General features: G+C 39.5%; 3 protein-coding genes and 1 non-coding gene across 7 annotated transcripts in view; 3 read left to right on the top strand and 1 right to left on the bottom strand.

Moving 5' to 3' along the window:
- The window catches only part of LOC132790900 (serum response factor homolog), a 32,264-nt gene extending 28,093 nt beyond the window's left edge, over positions 1-4,171 (top strand). Inside the window, 2 exon segments of the mRNA XM_060799649.1 lie at positions 3,052-3,445; positions 3,503-4,171. Of these exon segments, the coding sequence (XP_060655632.1) occupies positions 3,052-3,445; positions 3,503-3,660 (552 nt within the window). The 3' untranslated portion in view covers positions 3,661-4,171.
- On the top strand, positions 935-1,008 carry Trnan-guu (transfer RNA asparagine (anticodon GUU)). Its single transcript has one exon. It is a non-coding gene; the product is annotated as a tRNA-Asn (tRNA).
- A 1,747-nt stretch (positions 4,172-5,918) lies between the features above and the next one.
- On the top strand, positions 5,919-7,273 carry LOC132791704 (uncharacterized). Its single transcript, XM_060800736.1, has 2 exons — positions 5,919-6,407; positions 6,487-7,273. Exons 1-2 carry the CDS (start codon positions 6,272-6,274, stop codon positions 6,777-6,779), a joined length of 429 nt encoding a protein of 142 aa, XP_060656719.1. The 5' UTR covers positions 5,919-6,271; the 3' UTR covers positions 6,780-7,273.
- A 267-nt stretch (positions 7,274-7,540) lies between these two features.
- On the bottom strand, positions 7,541-19,676 carry LOC132793136 (muscarinic acetylcholine receptor DM1). Of its 4 annotated transcripts, none has more exons than XM_060802818.1 (5): positions 18,878-19,676; positions 13,855-15,124; positions 13,261-13,444; positions 13,013-13,200; positions 7,541-11,211 (listed from the first exon to the last, which is right to left on the bottom strand). In XM_060802818.1, the coding sequence occupies exons 2-5, from the start codon at positions 14,793-14,795 to the stop codon at positions 10,038-10,040; spliced, it is 2,487 nt and encodes an 828-aa protein (XP_060658801.1). In that variant the 5' UTR covers positions 14,796-15,124; positions 18,878-19,676; the 3' UTR covers positions 7,541-10,037. The 4 variants fall into 4 exon arrangements, with proteins under 4 accessions (XP_060658801.1, XP_060658800.1, XP_060658804.1 ...); XM_060802817.1 differs by having other exon boundaries at positions 13,855-15,102; XM_060802821.1 differs by having other exon boundaries at positions 13,064-13,200; positions 13,855-15,102; positions 18,878-19,675.
- Between the last annotated feature and the right edge of the window lie 512 nt (positions 19,677-20,188).

The following is a 20,188-nucleotide window of genomic DNA, read 5'->3' as shown; positions in this document are numbered from 1 at the left end:
TTATTTTTATATACCATCTTTTAAATGATTGTTTATAAAATTTCAAAATAATACCATTATCTGTTTTTTAAATTTGAGATGCTTAAAACAATGAACCAAACAGAAATTTTAGTGTTGATTAAGCATTATTTTCCAAGTAGTAAGTACTGTGGCTTAAAAAGTGTTACCATAAGTCTTTAGAGAGAATAACACGGAATTTAAGTGATACACAGGATATAAACCTGATTATATAACAATCGATGATGCTCCATGTATTGGATATTAATTTACAGGATGCGGCTCCAGAATATGTTTCATAAAAACTTAGAGTTTTTCGAAAACTACCGCAAAATTAGCTTGAATGATATAATTAATAGATTAGAGATAAAAATAAAATATATAGATTATACTTCAATGCAACTTTTACTCATGAGAAATCTTTTATTGCAGCAACTGCTTAAAACGCAAGAAACTCTTGGCGTGTTAAAAATACCAAAAATTCTTTAATTCCACTGCTAATTGCGTTGAAATCTATAGTACTATAACAAAACCAAATATATATTTGGTTTTTTAATGACTATAACCCATTGGCAGAAATAAATAATCCTCCAAGGGATCATATTAAAAAGAAATTGTCAAAATGAAGGTCCAAAATAAATATTTTTTAATTTTGAATATTGCTAGAATTGGTCTCTTAATGTTAAAAAGATTATAAATAGTGTGATTTTGGATAAAAAGAAAAGGGGATGTGTTGTGCCTTGCTTTACTTTTTCGCACTTGCAGTTGTATTGAAATAAGATTTTTTTTTTGTGATGTAAAATAATTGTATATGCATTTGTAAGATAAGGTTGTGTGCGTGACTTGAACAACCCTCTGAATATGCTTTTATTAAATAGCATCTCTTTTTACATATACTTAATTTTAAGCTGTTGGCTTAGCCCGTCAGAGTTCATGTGCCTCCGTGGCGCAATCGGTTAGCGCGTTCGGCTGTTAACCGAAAGGTTGGTGGTTCGAGTCCACCCGGGGGCGAAACAAAATTTTTGCTTTTTCATTTTTTTAATTATTTAAATAATACAAATTTAAAAAAATTTGTTTTATTTAAAAAAGTTAATAATTTTTCACAAAAATTTAAAATAAAACTTTCTTTTCTCTTAGAACTTCCCATACACAAATAAAATACGCGATTTTTACCCAATAGTTTCTTATAATAATAATAAACTTATTAGCTATGAACATCAAATGGACAAATTTGAGTATTCAAATTGCTTTTAAATATTTCATTGGTTGATAGATAATAGAAATACTAATTTATAACTATTCCATGTTATATTCAGTAATTCCTAACGGTTGTAAAACTTTATAGGAATCAGAAAAAGCAATAACGTTATAGTGAAAATGTAAGGGGAAGAATGTTAAATTCTTTTACCCAATACATTTTTATAATATATTTGAGATAAGATAAAAAAGCTGCGAAGCAGCAACACCAAGAGGAGACATTCGTACACACTTAAAGTGAAAAAAAAACAAATGTCAAAATATTATCTTGACTTGACTGTTGGCGAAACTTAATGCACAAAAAAAAATCTAGGCAGTTGATAGAATTCAAGATTATGACAATAAAATAGAAAAAGTCAGAAGAGGCACTAAAATGATTAGTTTATTTCTAACATTTTCCTATTAATTTGTTATCTTCTATTTGATTTAAAAATGTATTACGTGACAATTATATTAATATTAAATATTATATGTGAATTTTTATAATTTTTTCGCAATTTTCGTCAAAGGTTTATAAGACGATATAGAGAGAGATAAACAAAAAGATTTTAAGATGGGAACGTTAACTGCCTGGCATTGTTTCTAATATTTTATATTTATGTTTTACCACATTCAATTAACGATTTTAAAATTTTGTTTGCGTTGCTAAGGAACCAAGTATGACGCACTCGACTTTAACTCTCTAAAGACATTCAGTCAGCATTCAGATCTTTGTCTTTGTTATCTCTGCAATCGACAAGACGCGTATCTGTATCTGCTTTTGTGGTTGTATTTGGTCGCAAGTTGCAACTGAAAACCGCGAGCGTAACAACAGTTGCAGAGTTGCACAGTTGCACAGTTGGGAGTTGCAAGTTGCAAGTTGAGAGTTGTGCTGCCAAAAGTGACTTAGAGACAGTTTGTCAACGGTGTTGCTGCTCGCGTTGTTGTTCCTAATTAAAATGTCTTGGTGCTGTCACTCAAAAGGCAGTCGAGCGGTCGGTTGAGCCACTCAGCGATTCACCACTGGCCGGCCGGCAAATGTCTGCAACAATAAGAGCAACACCAACAGAGTTGCAACAGTCGCAGAGTCGTCAGTCCAAGACGCCCATTTTGGTCTCAATTGCGCTGTGGCAGCCAGCAACAACAACAACCACGTTGCTACAATTTCATTGGAAGCTGCTGCTGCTGCTGCTGCTGCTGTCGGCATGCGAATGCGAATACGAATTGTGATTGCGAATTGCGAATGCGTATGCGCAATGCCACAAAATGGCGATCGCATTGTTACAGTTGGCAATTAATTTTACCTGGGGGCACTAATCAAAATTAAAATGATGTGATACAGCGACTATGATGAGCGAGTTTAATGTCACTGTCGACAGTCGACAGTCGACACAGTCTTGTATCTGTGCTGTGTGTTGAATGTCCCTGCTCGATCCGTACATATACAGAGCCAGAAATCAATATTCTAAATTCTTTAACGCGTGTGCACATTTAAGGCAACGTTCAGTTGAGTTGAGCTCTCTTGACTCATTGAAATGCGTACCGGCGTGCAACGCGGCCAGCACTTATACGCAATTTCGCGCCATATTTGGTGCAGGCACATTGCTTTTTTTTCTGCGGCTTTTTGGCCCAAGCACACACACACACGCACACACTCACACTTGCACGTACATTTACTTGGCTGGCATATAGAACAGTCTGGCAGAAAGCCAGAACTGAACAGATCAGCTAAGCATTGGCTTAAGATCAAACCAGACTGTTTGGCTGCAGCATGTGAAACTGATTTTCTTTCTCTCCTCTTTTTCTGTTTATTTGCAGGATGATCGATCGCCAACATCTTCGGGAAATGAGTCCGATGATTCGTCGGATGTGGAGATGCCGAGCACGGCGGCAGATGCGGAGGCTGTTAAATCTGGGCCTCTTGAACTTAAGTGTGAGCCAACAGCGAGCTGCTCCTCAGCGACAGTCGCGACGACTGTTGGCCCCAAGCCAATGCCAATAGCATTGAATTATCAGACTGAGACTGGACCATCCACATCCACAGCAGCACTGACAGCAGCATCAGTGGCAGCGGGAAGCAGCGGACTAACTGCAGCCACGTCGTCTGATAATAATAAATACGTCTATCCAGCGACATCGTTTGCCAACATACCTCCCGATATGCTGCGTCAGCTGATCCAAGCGGGCCAGTTGCAAGTCCATGCCGAAGAGGGTGAGTATTTCCCTTAAAATTGATCAGCTTACAGTATATTAATATACTATCTCTTAGATGGAAACCAATATGTGACTATACCGCTGAGCTCCACAGCCGCCAGCTACATCAAAGGCAAGTCCGCAACGGCTGCGAACACAGTGAACACCAATCCCAACCCGAAGTCTGAGAAGAGTGCCGATAAAACTCTGTCCATCAAACAGGAGTACGATTAGCCTCCCAAAATTTACAAATTGCTTTTATGACAACATTTTGAATACATGTAAATCCCCAAGCATAAATCATAAACATAACAATAGCGATAACAGGAACGATCCAAGTCTATCCATTGTTAGACCGCACTTGCTTCTTGTGGCGGCATAGTCATAAGACCGATTCATACAGTACAGTTTATACGTATATCATATTTATATAGAATATTTTTCTACCTTTATAAAACCCAAGCTGGCTGCAGTTCGTTGGCTTTGGATATCTGCCCCCAGAGAGCTGTCAAAGGCAGATAATACTTACATAAGTTACATAAAGTTTTGAAAGTTTTGCATCGATGAGATTGAATAACAGAGATCAGATCAGATCAGAAGTTTGGCAGAATGATGTTCCTAAGCTGCAGATATAAAGTTGCTTTGTTAATAGTTTATATTGTTTTATTATATTTACAGATAAACCATTTTTTTGCAAAACAATATGAAAATGTTTCTAAATTGTATTTTTAAATAAACTGAAATGTGAAAAGTGAATAAATGTTTTTTCTTCATTCTCTTTTAGCTAATTACTTGCCATAATTATATTTTTGCTTCTGATGGATGTGTGTTATTGACAAAATGATGGAGTACAACATCTTATTGACACTTAACCTAATTAAACGTCACTCATTTTTTAGTCTCTTGCATTTGTTTGTGTATTTAATTGATTGCAACACCTGTTGTTGGGCCTCTTTAGCCAATTCATTTACTTTGGAAATAAACTTAATGGGCGGAGGGGCTGACTGCGAAGGGGGGCGCGCTTCCGTTTGCCGCACTTTGCATACTAAGAGTGGCGGCCACTTGACTACGACCACAAAAGAGGCAACGTGTGGCACATACATAATGAATATGTGAACGCCCTGGGCGGTGCTTGGCACGCGCCACGCCGCGTCGTTGCTTCCGTACAACTACAACTGAGTGAGTTGCGTCCAGGCTCTTGGGCAGCTTTCCAGCCGGAAGCCGTTAGGGTTTAGGTGAAGGCTTTTTATGGCATTGCGACAACATTGACAGTGGTCAAACTGTAAAAAATCAAAAGCCTCGCTGTCTCGCAGTCTGGTCAAAGTTGAGTGGGTCACTAAACTTTGCCACAGAATGTGGCACTATGCTGTTGCATGCATATAAGTATGTATATATTGAGAGACAAGTACATACCACTAGACTAGAGGATGTGCGTGTGTCAGTGTGTGCAAACGAAACCACAATTAACGTTGATTATGGCCACCGGCTGGAGTTGATTGACATTGGGTCTGCGGCACAGTGACCATTCACTCAGTGTGTGGGAGTGTCTCTGTCTGCTCTGCTCTGCCTTTTCCTCTTCCTCTTCCTCTGTCACTCTATTTGGCTGTATGTCCACGTGCATGTTTGTATTTGTGCTTGTTTTGTCTACCTTTATTAGCCACACCCACGCAACTGCACTGAGAAAATTAAATATCTAGTTCCGATTGCCAATTCTAGTTCGGAATAAGAAAATTAATAAATTTGCTTAACACGGAAATATATTTTCTTTTGGAAAAGTCTGCTGCGTAACTCTAATTGGTTTGCAGGTTATTAAATGTATAAACGTATTTTATATACTCTATTAAAGTGTGGTACAAATACAGCAAAGTTACTTCATATACAATACGCCGAATTTATTAAAAACAAGTATTTACTAAAAATTTTTATTTTGGGTTTTCAATTTAATACTAAAATTTATTCTTTTAAAAAAGAAAAAAAAAAACAAGGTTTTCATCATTATTTATCTATTACTGATCGCTCATCATGAACCCGGGACCTTGAACGTCAAATGAAGAATAATTCGCGACAGCTTTACTTACTGATCTATGACCAAGAATTCTGAAATTAAATATTATAACAGAAAAGTTCATTGATTCGAGCGATTTGAAGCTTAAATCTAGTAAGCGAATTAATTTTATTAGAATCATATTAATCCTAAAACAGGATTAGTGCAAAAATTTAATACAAAATGCATATTGAAATATCAGAGCCAGAATCATGCTGAAAATATCTAATTTTTTAAATAATTATTTTTTCTGTATGCGAATGAATTTTCTCCAGTGCATTCATATGCGAATTAAAATAACAATACAACAATATACATATGAGTATTGATCCTGCGAAGGGGGGGGACCCAGGTCAGGTGTCCAGACCAGCTACCCAACGATTATTATTAATGACTCCCGCAAAACTTTGCATTGCAATTTCAGTTTCAGTTCTATTTGCGACGCCTCGTCAGTTAGAAGTGTGTCTCCTGAATATATCCTGCACAATATCAAACACAGCAAGACACAAAATCAATATTAATGAGGCATTTAAAGCTGTCTCAAGCTGCGTCTAATGAGTCGACTGTCAGTTCGCTGGGAAAGGAAATTGAATTGCCACACAGCGTTTGAAGGAATCACTGCTGCGGACGTTGAAGTAGCAGCAACACTGCGCAGCAGGAAATCGCATTAGCATTAACATTAGCGCGCTCAACTGATTCCGCTTAAAAGTCACGAGACCAAAAGCCTAAAATCCGAGACTCGAACCCAACACAACGGAAGTTTTAACGTAATGCCTTGCGCCTGAGCTGCTGCACCTGAGCATGGGCTGTTCCAGTTCCAAGTCCACGACAGCACTCGACGATAATAAAGCAGCAACGGGAAGAACACCAGCAAAAGCAAAAGCAACGGCAACGCCAACGGCAACAGAAAAAAAGGATAACAAAATGGCAGAATACCGTAAGTAGCAATGGCCAATTAGTTGTTATCCCTTTCCTTCCTTATTCCTTATTATGTTGACTCACAACTCATCACACAGCGGCCTCAGAGGCATTCACCATTCCCCTCGATGACACAACCAGTGCCCCCGACCAATTAAATGACACACTTCGCCAGCCGCCTAAGCGGCTGCAGCAACTCATGCAACAGGCCGCCGAGGCAGAGCCGCTCACCCTTCTGGAACTGGAGGACAAACAGCAGAAAGCCGAACAGCGACGCCAGGAGTTGATGCAACAGAAAATCGAGACCATACAGAAGAACACACAAACTCTGATGCGTGCACACGGCGAATTATCTGATGGGGAGGAAGAACAGCAGGATACGCTGAAATAGAACAGGAATATACTTCTTTCTAGCCCTAAGAACTTATTTGCAAAATGCTTCAATCACTTGCTTTATATTGCGTACAAACTAAAATACAGATACAGATTTTTACGCTAATCTACACTTGAATAGCGTCAGTCTAAAGATTTGGATAAAACTAAACTACACACTTTGATCACAAAGATTGACATTAAACGAAAAAGATTTAAATAACGCATCATACTTTTTCTATATAGTAAGTTTCTTCATTCTTCATTTTTTAATACATTAAAGTTGTTAGAGCCCAAATGTGCGAACCCACATTGAAATCGTCATTCGTCCACCTGTTCGTAATTCCTTACCTGTAATTGATACAGACACAAATGAATGTACCGAAAAAATACTTAAATACCAAAATGATTATTTGGTATAAATATATGCATCCAACTGACACATCAGAAAGCAGATAGAAGAAATTTAAGACATACTTCATCTGACTTCAAATATAAAACTATAACTCTTAGCTCTCTTTCACATAATCTCTGAGAACTACGTGTTCATTAGGACTAATGGAAAAGGCATAACAATGAATATACCATACATACTTAAAGTATATACTTTAGGCTCCAAAGATAGTTTCCTTGTCATAAATATTCCCTATGGACACAAGCTTATAATATCAATGGATAGCAGATATAAAAAGGTCAAAGAGCAATACACAAAATTCGGAGGAGTTTTTTTTTCATTCACATTGTTTTATTGTTAGTTTTTATTCACATATGATTATTATTATTATGATTTATATCATTATTATTTTTATTTGTATTATTATTTGTATTTTTGTTAGTGGTAGTTATAGTAGTGTTATTACATTATAGCAAAGTATATATCCAAACAATTAGATTGTATGCAATAAATCTCATTTCTTCATCAATATGCCAAGTGCGTTCTGCTTTTCAATTCGGATGTGGAATCAATCCAATCCAATGTGGTTAAACTGTCTCATGGTCTATATATGTAACATTATACTATTTATTCGTATGTAGTTAAGTTTCGGTTTGTTTCGACATTTGAAGAGATATATTTTTCGGTTTTCTGTTCTTCATTTTCATTTTGGATGTGTGCGTGGTTGTAAATCATGTCTTTTGGTTTGTTCTTTCTCTTTTCATTTGTTTATTAATTATTACTTTTAGTTTGCTTTACTTTGTTGAACTTTTACTTGTATGCGATATAAATCTATGCATGTTTGTATATATTTGTTATCTATATGTTTGTATATATGTATGCATGTATATATAGCATTTGAGGTGTGCCATTTTGGGACTATATAAACGATGCTTTTTCTTTTGATTTCAGCTTTAGATGCTTTAGCATCAGTTTGTTGTATCCGTAATCCGTTAATTGTTTAACTACATATTGATAAAAATGTTTGTTTCGGTTTCATTAAGTTTCTCATATCATCTATAGTATGTATCGTTAATATGTATTGGTGTGTCCTTCTGCTTATATACTTAGTACTCTATGTATTTTATTTCTCATATGCTTTAAATATGTTCGCAAATTGCTCTTTACTGTTGTTGTTTTTGTTGTTGTTGTTTTGTTGAAGTTCGTTTTTGTGCACTTTGGAAAACTTGTATTAAATTACCATGTCTAGTGATTGGTGTTGCTTGTTTTGCTTTTGGTATTAGAGGGCATCAGATATGCCAGGATTGGGCAGTCGATGTAGTTTCCTATGAAGAATCCTCCCACAAACGGAATAACTCTATTCCTAAATAATACTATCTACTGTTATGGCTTCAACACGATCTCTGCAATACTAATGCTCTCTGATATCCCATCGACTGCCCGTTTTCTTTTTATGCCAGCGAGACTCGCCTGATTTTCTATTGCTTTTAGTTAACTGGCATATTCGTAACCTTAGTTCGTATTTTGTTTTCTTCTCTTCGTTATCTTTTGCTTTAAGTATTTTTTTGTTTTGTTTTTCATTTCATATAAAGTTTTAATCAACAGTTATAAAAGTTTTGTTCTTAGTATTTGAACTATGGTGGGTTACGTTCTTAAGTAATACTCATACAAATACTTTTCATATTTTTCTCTCCAGCAGTACTAGAATTATGCTTAGCTTACTCATACATAACATATTTGATGTTCAGTTTACCTTTGCGTTACGTTCACGTTCCTTCTCGGTTCTCGCTCATTTGGTATTTTGAAATTGAAGTCTGGATGTGGCTCACGAACGTACAAAAAAAATCCAAAACTCAAACTCAAATCGAGCAATACTCTTACAATCACATTTGCCCCCAATATGATGGTCTGCATTTTACAAGATAACCAACCCAAGATAACTTGGCTCTACAGATCCATTGGCAAATCACCCCTTAACATAATATTTGTAGTTTGAACTGTATTAAAGCTTTTCCTTTTTCGGGTTTGGTTTTTCATTTCTTTTTTTTTTTTTGGTTTTTATGCGTATGCCAACAACTTAGGCTTAATAATAGGTGTACTTGCATTATGTATAATGTAATATAATATAATATAATTTAATATAATAGATTTATATAATGTATTCCAAATCGTAATCCTTTATATTTGTATTAAATTCATGTTGCATGGAGCACGTGCCTACCTAAAAGTAAACGACTAACAAAATGGATTCCCATACTTATTGTGAGTTTGCTTCAACCACAATCTTGTGATGGCTGCTTATTCAATTATGCAAATGTCAATTATATGGAAAAGGGGAAGAACAAGGAAAGTAGGGTATCAGTAATTTAAGACACAAGCATCATTTTGATTATTAACATTGAGGTTAGGAAATTTACATGGAAGAGAATTTGCATCTCACAAGATGTTCAAGTTGGAAGACGATTTCGAAGTACTGGAATTCTTTGTGAAAGATTTTGATTGTAGCAAAACTGATTCTACGAGTATTTTGTCCAGTGCAATAACAAAGCTTTCCAATGTATGTGGTTTCGTTGAGTTTAGACATATTTGAAATTAACTTAAATCGGCAGCCATCACAAATTGTAATTTCACTATGTGTACTTTACATACTTATTTTAGGTATATTAATATATTTGGGGGCTAGACATCAAAAATCAGTACTGCTTGTCGAAGTGTTTACCTAAGTCTACATAGTTTCGGTTTCGGTTTTCGGTATTTGCCTTTCGCTAACAATTTTGCATATTTTGCACACAACATTTATTGCAACTAGTATGAACTGAGGTTATTCCTGGGACACGGATGTCCCGATGCGGATGCGGATGCAGATGCGGAGTATCGTGTGGCCTAGTTGTAGACGCCCCTGACCATGCCCTCGCGATTGCGAGTGTGCCACTTGCAGGTGAGAATGCGAATGTAGGTGCGTCGAAACGAGGCGTTGCACAGGGCATAGCACATGGGATTGATGGTCGAGTTGATGTAGCACAGGGCGTAGAAGAAGTCCCACAGCTCGGTGGGAATGCAGTCCGAGCAGGTGGTCAGCGGTTTGATCAGCACCAGAATGTTGTACGGCGTCCACGTGATGATGAAGCTCAGCAGAATGGCCGACAGTGTTTTGGCCGCTTTCGATTCCTGGCGCTTTTCCTGCGACTTTTTCTTCTTCTTCGCTGCATTCCGAGCATTCAGCAACGCATGCTGCGCACCCGCCTTACCCAACTGCTTGGGTATAACCTTGGCGTTGAGCAGTCGCACATCCTGCGGTGCATGCGACATTCTCCTTCCCAGTGGCAGACTGAATTCCGAGTCGCGGGAGGGCAAAGGTCGCCTCGTTGGCGGTGGCGCTGTTGTAACCATGCCACCGCCTCCCACGCCACCGACACCGCTGCCAGCCACGCCCACACTCGAGACATCCTCGTGTATCATCTTGATGGATGGTGCGCAGTCCGCGTGGCTGGCGGCATTCCCAACTCCGCCGCCACCTTGCGCCGTGTTGCTGCTGTGGGAGCCACTGGTTCCATCTGGCGGCAGTCTAATGAGTATTGTATAGACAGAGTCCTGGCTGACGGAGCGCGAAGCGATGCGGTTGTCCACGGGCAGCGTACGCGAATCGCGCAACGAGCTCAGATTGGGATTGTTGCAGCCCACCGCGGTGGCGCCTCCGTTGTTCATGTTGATGTTGCTGCTATTGCCGCCGACAGCGGGATTGACATTGTTGCTGCCATTGATGCTGATATTAATGTTGACGTTGCCATTGACGTTGCTGTTCAGGTTGCTGTGCACATTGCCTATCCCATTGCCATTGGCGTTGACGTTCCCATTCCCGTTGCCACCGCCTCCGCCACCGCCCCCGACACCGCTGCCATTGCCGACCGCATTCATCTCCTGCATTTGCGAAATGGAATTGAGTGGCGGACGCATCGGTGTCGGCGACACATCCGCCAGCATTATGCTCGGTGGCCTCACTCCACTGACACTGCCGCCCATCGAGTAGTTATCCCGCATAACGTTCATCGAGGTGCATCTGTGGACGACAAAAGGACACAAAGGCATGTTGCGCTTAAGTATTCGCTCTGTTTTTGCATTCCGCTTCAGGTGCTCGACATTGACAGGCCTTACAGTTGACAGGCTACCACAGGGACAGCCACAGTCACAACCACAACCACAACAATCAAAACAACAAAAAGGAGCAGCGGTTGCAAACTGCCCTTTAAACTGGCAACATTCACACACAAACACAGACAAACTCAAACAGAAAAATTGATTTGCATACACAACTGCGGAATTACAGTCGAAATTTTTCGGGCGCATTTATGTTCATCAAAAATTAATCATTTGAGTGCAACCAGTATTGAAAACCAAATAAGTTTAGCGATTGGTTGTAATACTATAAATTTTAAATGAGCTTGTGGTGAAACTCACAAACTGAATATTTTATAAATTCCGAAAATCAAAATAGTTTATTTACAAAATTAGAATTGTAACTAAAATAAAACTGAAATTTTATGAAAAACAAAAACATTGTGAATTCAAAATCAAGTTAATTACCCTAACTGTTAACTGGTTACCAAACTAACATAGAATATACACGTTAAAACCTAGGAAGTTGATTCCTTTACAGCAAAATAAAGTGAGTTCTACAATCGCACACTAAAAAGCGTTTTTACACCGACAAGTATCATTTTATTGAATTTACGCATTCAAAACAACAATATGCAAATCGGTGTACATGTGAGAATAATAGAGAGCTCTCACACTCTTTCGCCTTTGCTTTCTAACTAGCTACATAGATGTGGTTGTTGGGATTTACTCTTTTGCATTATGCATACGCACATGAACTTGTTATGCGCGTTTGTTATTCCTTAAAAAGTTTTGTTAAGGTAGTGGTTTTATTTTCTTTCTGACTGCAAATGAATAAATAACAATTGGTCTAACTATTCTAGCGTGCGTATCACATTCATATACGATTCTGTTACTGCTATTTTTGTGTGTTTACATGCATAGTGAGACTGCAATTTTCACACAACAATAATACAAACAAAATTTTGTATTATTCTTTGTGATAATCGTTATACAAATTTGAGCTGAAAACGAACCAAAAATTCTTTTTTTTTTTTGTTTGTCTCTTGTAACGCTTTCTATTAAACAAAAATAACAATTTCCAAATATGATATTTGGTTGAAGTTTCAAGAGTTGGGGCAATTATTTAATACAAAATTATAAAAAAAAAAGTTTTGTGTTGTGTTTTACTGTTTTATATAAAAAGAATCTTAAAAAGAAATTCATTAGATACTCTATCAAAAGTGAAATATTTCTGAAATGCCAGAATAAGTTAGAATTTTTAATGTCTTTTTACTGAAATGTTATTTCAAATTTTATTGACTTCCTATTTTACTGTCCTTCCACTGATTTCTTTCACACAAAAGAAGGTGAACCTAACAATTATCACTAGGTTTACATTGTAACAAAGCAATTAATTAACAAACTCAATAAGAAAGAATGCTAGAAATAAAATGTGCCACCAATGTAGTAAAAATGAAACGACTTTCCTGACGCATTCAGCTGTAAAACCATATGTAGTGTGGGATGTGAATACTTTTGAAGTGCACTGTGAGTAGTCATTCAATTGGTTGTGCAAGTGCAAGATAAGGAATTTGTGCAATGGCAGGTAAAATTGCATTTACAGTGTCAGTACAGTGCTCGATACTCGTGTATTCGGTGCATCGATAGAGGATGCGAATGTGTTTTAAGGGAACGTGCGTAGTGCGGTTTTTACAGTACTCGCAATTAGACAATTAAAAATAGCTGTTTTGTTTTTGTACTACCTGGAGACGGAGCTTTGTAAAGGAGTTTCAATTGTTACTGGTGTTGCATACCCTAAATCAGATGGCTCCTCCGGCTCGTAGGCAAAGTCATCGGAGTCCTCGCGTCCCGAATGCCACCACGCAATACACCACTCCTTCACACTGCCAAGACATGAGTATGACTTTTTGATTGTGTTCGTGCTCTTGATCTGTTTAACGAAGGATTGAAGAAGTTGCAGTTGAGTTAGAAATCGAATCTGATAACTTACGCTTGACTTGCGGGAATGCATGCCATGATAGCCCGAATCGATGACCATGTTGGTCATGTAAACGCTTTCCGCATCCGCCGAGCTCTCGGAGCGAGGACGCCGCCAGGTATCGTGATCATTGCCTCCCAGCTGGGCAAAGGCTAGCAAGCCACCAGCAGTGTGATTGACCACTGTATTCTCATCACTGCAGCAACAATAAATCGAATTAATACATTTTTGCGCTAAAAAGTATGCTATAGTTATAACTAGTGATGGCGCGATACACAATAATCGATTATTTTGTGTTTCTTATAAACTTAAGGTATCGAGAAATTGGTTTCGAAAGAAAAGCGATAGAAAGCGATTGCAAATATAATAATATAATATGAATATTATTTTGTAAATTATTAGTGTTAGCATTTTACATTACATTTCCATTTAAAAATATCAAAGATTTTTGTGTGAAAATCATTTGAATAATCGATTAGAATCATGATCGCTAACTGTCATATTATTTGATTAATTCTTGAACTGTTTAAATTGAGCTTAATAATCGACTGATGAAATTACTTTGCCATACCAAGTTATAACATATATTTTAACGAGAAAAGTCACCTGCTGTTGGAACGTTTGCTTGAATCCTTTTTGCCCGCCTGCAGATTGGGCAAATCCTTTTGCCGCTTCTTCGTCTCGCGCCAAATGCGAAAGTAGAGAAAGCACATGATCGTCACAGGAAAATAGAATGCGGCAATCGCAGTGCCAAATGTAATATAATGATTTGTCTCAATGAACTGAATGTAACACTCGTCCTTCGGCACTGTGCGCTTGCCCTCAATGTAGGGCCAACTGTAGATCCAGGGCGGCCACAGCAACAAACTGATGCCCCAGGCGGCACCAATCATCACAGCCGCTTTGTTGGTCGTGCGCTTGGCGCGATAGGTCAGCGGCCGTGTGACACTAAAGTATCGATCGAAACTGATTATCAACAGGTTCAACACGGAGGCATTCGAAGCCAAATAGTCGAGGGCCAGCCAAGTGTCGCAGACATGCGGCCCCAGTGGCCAATAGCCCAGTATTGTGGTCACCGCAAAGAGTGGCATCGAAATGGCGCCAATCGCAAAGTCCGCTATGGCCAGCGAGAAGAGGAAGTAATTGCTTATCGTCTGCAGCTGCTTGTCGATCTTGAACGAGATCATCACCATAACATTGCCAGCAACTGTCAACGTGCTCAGAATCGCCGCTACGAAACCCATTACCACCATCGAGGCCAGCGAGTACCTCGGCCCCTTCGTCTCAAAGCCCAGCGTGCTGTTCGTCTGATTGCCATACGGATCATAAAGACCGCTGGCCGCCGTCGACGTCAGATTCTCTAGGATTGCCGTCAGCAGCGTGCTGCCAGTGGTGGGGCTCAATGTGGGGCTGCTGCTGCTGCTGCTCGTCGGTGCAGCTGTGGTGGTCGTTGTTGTGGTTGTGCTCGTAGTGACGGTTTTAAACAACGGCTCCAGTATGCTGGGCGGGCCATGGGCAGCCAATGCCAAGCTCATAACGGGCTCCATGGCGTATGATGGATATTCTTTAATTAGCTTTATAAAAATTTCTGTTTTTTGCGGTATTTCGTTTCGATTTCTTTTGTTTTGCTTTCTTTGGTATTTTGTGTCTGCTTTGCGGTTTGATTGTTCCTTTTAAATTGTGACTTTTAAATGCCAACTTGTTTCTGGCTGCTGCTGCTGCTGCTTCTGCTGTTGTTGGTGATGCTGATGCTGAGTCTGTCGTTGAAGCTGAAGCTGAATCTGATGCTGATTCTTATCCTCGTTGCACCCACGCAGCGCTGACGCCATCTTCGTGTGCATTTTCGCAGTGGTCCTGCAAAGAGGCAAAATAAAAGCTGAGAATTATGAGCTATCGCCTGCCTTTGCCAGCTCTTCAACTACCCCACAAGCACGAACACTCTCACAGCTAGATGAAGATACACTCAAACACACTCAACCAAACTCACACACACACAGAAGTCGCCTGCGGCCACATCGCTTTGTCCTTTTTTCAAATGACATTTTCAGTCTGATTTGTTTTAATGAAAATGTAAATGTAAATGTAAATGAAAAACTGCTTGCATGCGTTTCCTTTGCTGTCGCACAGTTGCAGATAAACACACACCACGCCCACGCTTAGCTACATATTTCTTGTTATGGTTGCTGTTGCTGTTTGTGTTGCTGTTGCTGTTGCTGGTATTGTGCCAACAATCGGCTAACATGCAACAGACAGTGGAAAAGGAGCTTGCTTGGCGACGAAGCAGTTTTCAGCTTCTCGAGACGCCTCCTCCCTTCCCTCCATTCCCTCTCCTCCAACCTCAACACATCGCAACAACGCCCCTGGACACTTTGGCACGGAAATGTTCAAGGCGGCTTCCTCTGACACTTTTCAAAACTATTGATGTTGTCATTGGCTACACACATATTCAGTATATACATATACCATACATATGTATATGTATTCTGAGTAGAGAATAGAAGTGTCGCTGCGTGTGTGTTTAGCGTGCATTGTGTTTCGATTTGGAAAGTTTTTTAATAAGTTACACATACGCAACGTAGGACTGAGCGGCTTTTCAACTGTCTCACTGCCACTGATGAATATTACTTGATATGCGTCATGATTGATCCACATTGGGTCCACATTGGCAGTTGTTTCCCTATTGTTCCCAACAGCATTGACAGCATCCAACCGAATGAATCTCTCCTCTCAATACTCTCATTGTCCGTGTGTTAGGTTACGCTTTTGCCATCCGCATCCGCATCACAAATGTGTCAAAAGGCTTTAAGCATGCAACTAGCAAACTCAAAATACGAGCGTATGATGAAAAGAAAATGGAAAATGGCAAATACAAAACGCACACAAAACATAAGTTTTTAATTGAATTACGGGATTTTACGCTCTGGTCTGATTAAATGTGCACAATAAATGCTATAAATAAACGAATTAACTGACAATGGAAAGCTTTTAGTGCAATAAAATACTAAGCAAATAAAACAGTTCTTAGCTCCTGCAAATCTATTTCAATTAGGCGCTTTATTAAAGCGGTTGAGTATCGTTGTTTTGTCAACACTTTTAATGCGCAACAATCTAACTAATAAAACAATCATTTAAATACAATATAAATGAGGATTCTATTTGCTTGTTTGAAATAAATCATTTATAGACGCCACAGCAAAGCAAACTGTTGAAGGAATTGAGAAAACAAAGGAATATTTTTGGAAACCCTTTACTTTTGATATACTAAATATTCTTTCATATACTGAACAATATACTAACTATATCATAGATAGATGAACAACTGAACAATATACTGAAATACGGCAAAGAAAAGCGAACTGTTGAAGGAAAACAAAGGGATATTTTTGGAGGTTTTACTTTATTTTTGATATACTAAACATACGTTGATATACTATTTTTAACAATATACTAAGCATAGGTAGATGGAAAACCACTGAACTGAAATACGGCAAAACAAACTAAACTGCTGAAGGAAATGAGAAAACTAAGTGACATTTTTCGAAATCCTTTATTTTGGTATACTAAACATACCTTGACTTACTAAGCAATATACTGAACATACTATAGAGAGGTGGGGAAGTACTTTGTAGAATTATTAATGATCAGTAGACCGTAAGAATCGTGGGATAAGAATTTCACCAAGCGGACCCCAACACAAAGCTGTCCTTGGAGCCGAATTCGAAATTTGCACAACAATTTAATATGGCAAAGTGTGTGGGAATGGAATTAAAGAAACTTTTTGAACAAAAATATTTGTTCGGTGTTGGGAGCATGTGATAAACTTTTCGTTATAATGAGAGTGCCTAATGTAAGCCATGCTTGCAAAAATGTGACAGAGAAAGTATTTAGCAAGTATGCAATGGCGTAACAATTTTAATAACATGTAACAAGGGAACAATTCAGCAAGCAAGCATCGAGGTAACGAGGCAGTCAGAATGTGAGGCAGACATTCTTATAACATATAGAATTAGGAATTCTCCTAACCTAACCTGAGTATTCTTGAGTTCATTTGAGTATATTTGACAAGTGCTTAACTTTTCGCCATTTAAATGCCTGTCAAATCAGTGGGATTGAAATGAATTTCATTTAAATGGTGACCGAGTACGAGTTGAGTTTATGTTGTGAGCTTGTGCTTTGGGTTGAGGATGAGGTTGAGGTGGAGATTATATGAAATCGCAGGGTGGCCAATTAAACGCGCGCGCCAAGTTAATAAATCAATCAAAAAACTGAATATTTATCTCAATTGCTGTCTGGCACAAACATACACATAAATCAACGCTGGGGAGAGACGAAGGAAATTGGCCATAACAACAGTAATCGCTGTAGTATATATAGCATGTTTTGAAAAAAAAAAAAATAAAAAACAAAATAAAAGCAAAACACAAAAAAGGGGCAAATGTAATATAATAAGTAGTTGCTGCCGCTACTCCAAGGGTGAGTGGGTGAGGTTGATGTTGTCGTTGTCGCTGTTGTTGTTGTTGTTGAGGGCGTTAAGGGTGCAAGTGTCCTAAGAGCGAAGAGCTAGTGCCAAACCCTTGGCCACGTCAGCTTATGTTGGGCAAGGCCAACGGAACAGAGACAAGAGCCAAGTGCCAAGTGCCAACCAGCTAATAGTAGCAAAGGCATTCTTGGTCAACTGTCGGCTTAGCGATTGATTCAAATTTGTTAGCGTCGATTCTTGGCAAATAATCGAATTGCCTGCCGCGCCCGTAAAAAAAGGATTTATGGATTTGTTATGTGAAGCGAAAAAATTCACTCTCCACTCCGCTCCGCTACACTCCACGGACACACACAGGACACAAGCAACCTGCGGCTACGCGCGGAATTTCATTTGCCAATTTATTACGCTATTTTTATGACTGACACATACACAAATAAGCGCACATTTGCGTATCTGTGTGTGTGTGTGTGTGTGTATGCGTGGGAACTCTGATATACGTTATATGTTACATGTTACATATGCAAGTCTGATCAGCTCATCAGCAGCTGCCTTAATTTTATCTACATTTTTATGTACAATTTTTGGGCGCTTAATGCGGGCGCTTTTGCTGTCGCTGTCACACACACTCACTAACACACCCCGCACGTACACGCGCACACACACACATACACATGCAGACAATCCGCCGGGATCTTTACTTTCAGCAAGAGGAAAAAAGGCATGAAACCAACTAGCTGCCTACTTTTGTGCGTTGCTGCTTAGCTTTTATGTTAATTTCTTTGCGCGAGTTTAATTGCTGGCTCTCGGCGCTGGCCTTTGCTTGTTTGCGGAAATTGAATTGCTGCCCGCAGCTGCTGCTTGTGATGGGCACAGCGGCTGCCGCTGCTGTTGTTGCTGCTGCTGCTGCTGACTGCTGATGCTGCTGCTGGTTACACCTTATGACCGAGGCAGTCCAACTCTTAGCATATTGCGAACACTTGCCGCGCCCCACCGACCCGAGCCGACAGACGACCTACTCGCAAGCTTAATCAAAACGAGAGCACTGGAAAAAGCAACAGCAACAGCAATTGGCGATGATACGCACACACACACACAGACACTCACACACGCACGCACACATCTCTGTGTCTCACTGTTTTCACCACTTACATGGATTTGTTTTGCGGCGCAAGCTCTCTTTTACGCGCGCTCTCTCTCTCTCCGTCTCTTCGTTACTGTGGGTATGTGCGACTCCCCCACTGTTTAGCTTATTTGTGCACGCTCAGCATCAGTTGAAGCGTTCAAATTGTTGTTGTTTGAGCTGGCTGCTGTCGCTGCTGCTAAGGCTGCTGCTGCTGCTGATGTTGCCGCTGTTGATTTTGGCCATTTGCCGCTCCCAAAAGTATGCTTTGTAATTTTTTGTATTGTGCGCGCACATTTTTACTGGCATCAGCCTTAGCGTCTCCGTCAACGCTGGCGTTAGCGTTAGCGTTAGCATCAACGTCAACGTCGTTTGCTTGGCTTCAATTCATTCCGCTTTTTTTGCAAATTTTATTATACACAATGAGAGGCGCTGCGTCAACGCCGATGCTGACGTCGACGCCGCCGTCAACGCTCTGACGCGCTTCGCGTGTGTGCTGCCCCAAAGTTTTTACATTCAGCCTGCGCTTAACATTGTAATCAAATTTATGCTTTTGTGTTATAGATACAAATATACAACGCGATTTTCCTATTCGCGATGCGCGTTTGAAACCAAATGCTTGCTTCTCGTTTACACAACAATAACGCTGCAGTCCGAACTGCTTGTTGTTTTGTTAATAACAATAATTATAGTGAACTTTATCGCAAATTTATCTTTTAATATTATTTTTTTTTTGTGTTTTCCACGTCGCGAGTTGCACGCGTTCGCTGTCAGCTGGAGAGCTGATGATGAAGCCAAGCGCACGTTGCTAAATCTCGTCCGGGACTGACACTGAAAAGCTTCAAGCATATACCTTAACGGTACATTCTAAACGAGAGCGAGAGCACAACGCTCATCCTCTCTCTCGCAGTGTTGCTCTCAGTAAAACGAGCCTCGGCTCGTGGTTCTCTCTCGTTACTCGGTTCTGACCAGTCAGGAAGCTGTGTGAACATCGCTGTGTGCGTGTGCGTATGTATGTATTGAGGTTCTCATGTGTGTGAGACTGTGTCAAAGCTGTTATCTTTTGCTTTGTGCTGGAATTTGTGTTTGTTGGGCAACATGGCGAGCATCCTCAGCAACACGCTCAATAATGGCCCCAGCGTCGGCTAATGTGTGTGTGGGTGTTGGCTGTAAAAGCAGAAAAACTCTTACAATACATGCATACATGCCAATATATGTGTGTGTGTGTCTCTACACTCAGAGAATTTATAATGAACACAAGTAGCAGAATAAGTAAATGGCAAACAGTGTGACCAGACAAGCGTAAGCTTGCTCAAGGAAAGTGTGCCCACAGTTCTTTC

This window comes from Drosophila nasuta, chromosome 3 (genome assembly GCF_023558535.2).
Source record: "Drosophila nasuta strain 15112-1781.00 chromosome 3, ASM2355853v1, whole genome shotgun sequence".
Classification (NCBI taxonomy): Eukaryota; Metazoa; Arthropoda; class Insecta; order Diptera; family Drosophilidae; genus Drosophila; species Drosophila nasuta.
The sequence above is the reverse complement of the archived record's forward strand: the minus strand, read 5'-3'. Positions and strand labels throughout refer to the sequence as shown.

Bases quoted from the DNA above. Each gene is read 5' to 3' on its own strand.
- LOC132791704 (XM_060800736.1), top strand. From the start codon at position 6,272: ATGGGCTGTTCCAGTTCCAAGTCCACGACAGCACTCGACGATAATAAA. The intron at 6,408-6,486 runs GTAAGTAGCAAT...CTCATCACACAG, and splicing joins TAACAAAATGGCAGAATACC to CGGCCTCAGAGGCATTCACC.
- LOC132793136 (XM_060802818.1), bottom strand. From the start codon at position 14,795: ATGGAGCCCGTTATGAGCTTGGCATTGGCTGCCCATGGCCCGCCCAGC. The intron at 13,201-13,260 runs GTAAGTTATCAG...TTCGTTAAACAG, and splicing joins TGCATTCCCGCAAGTCAAGC to ATCAAGAGCACGAACACAAT. The intron at 11,212-13,012 runs GTAGTACAAAAA...TGTCGTCCACAG, and splicing joins TTACAAAGCTCCGTCTCCAG to ATGCACCTCGATGAACGTTA.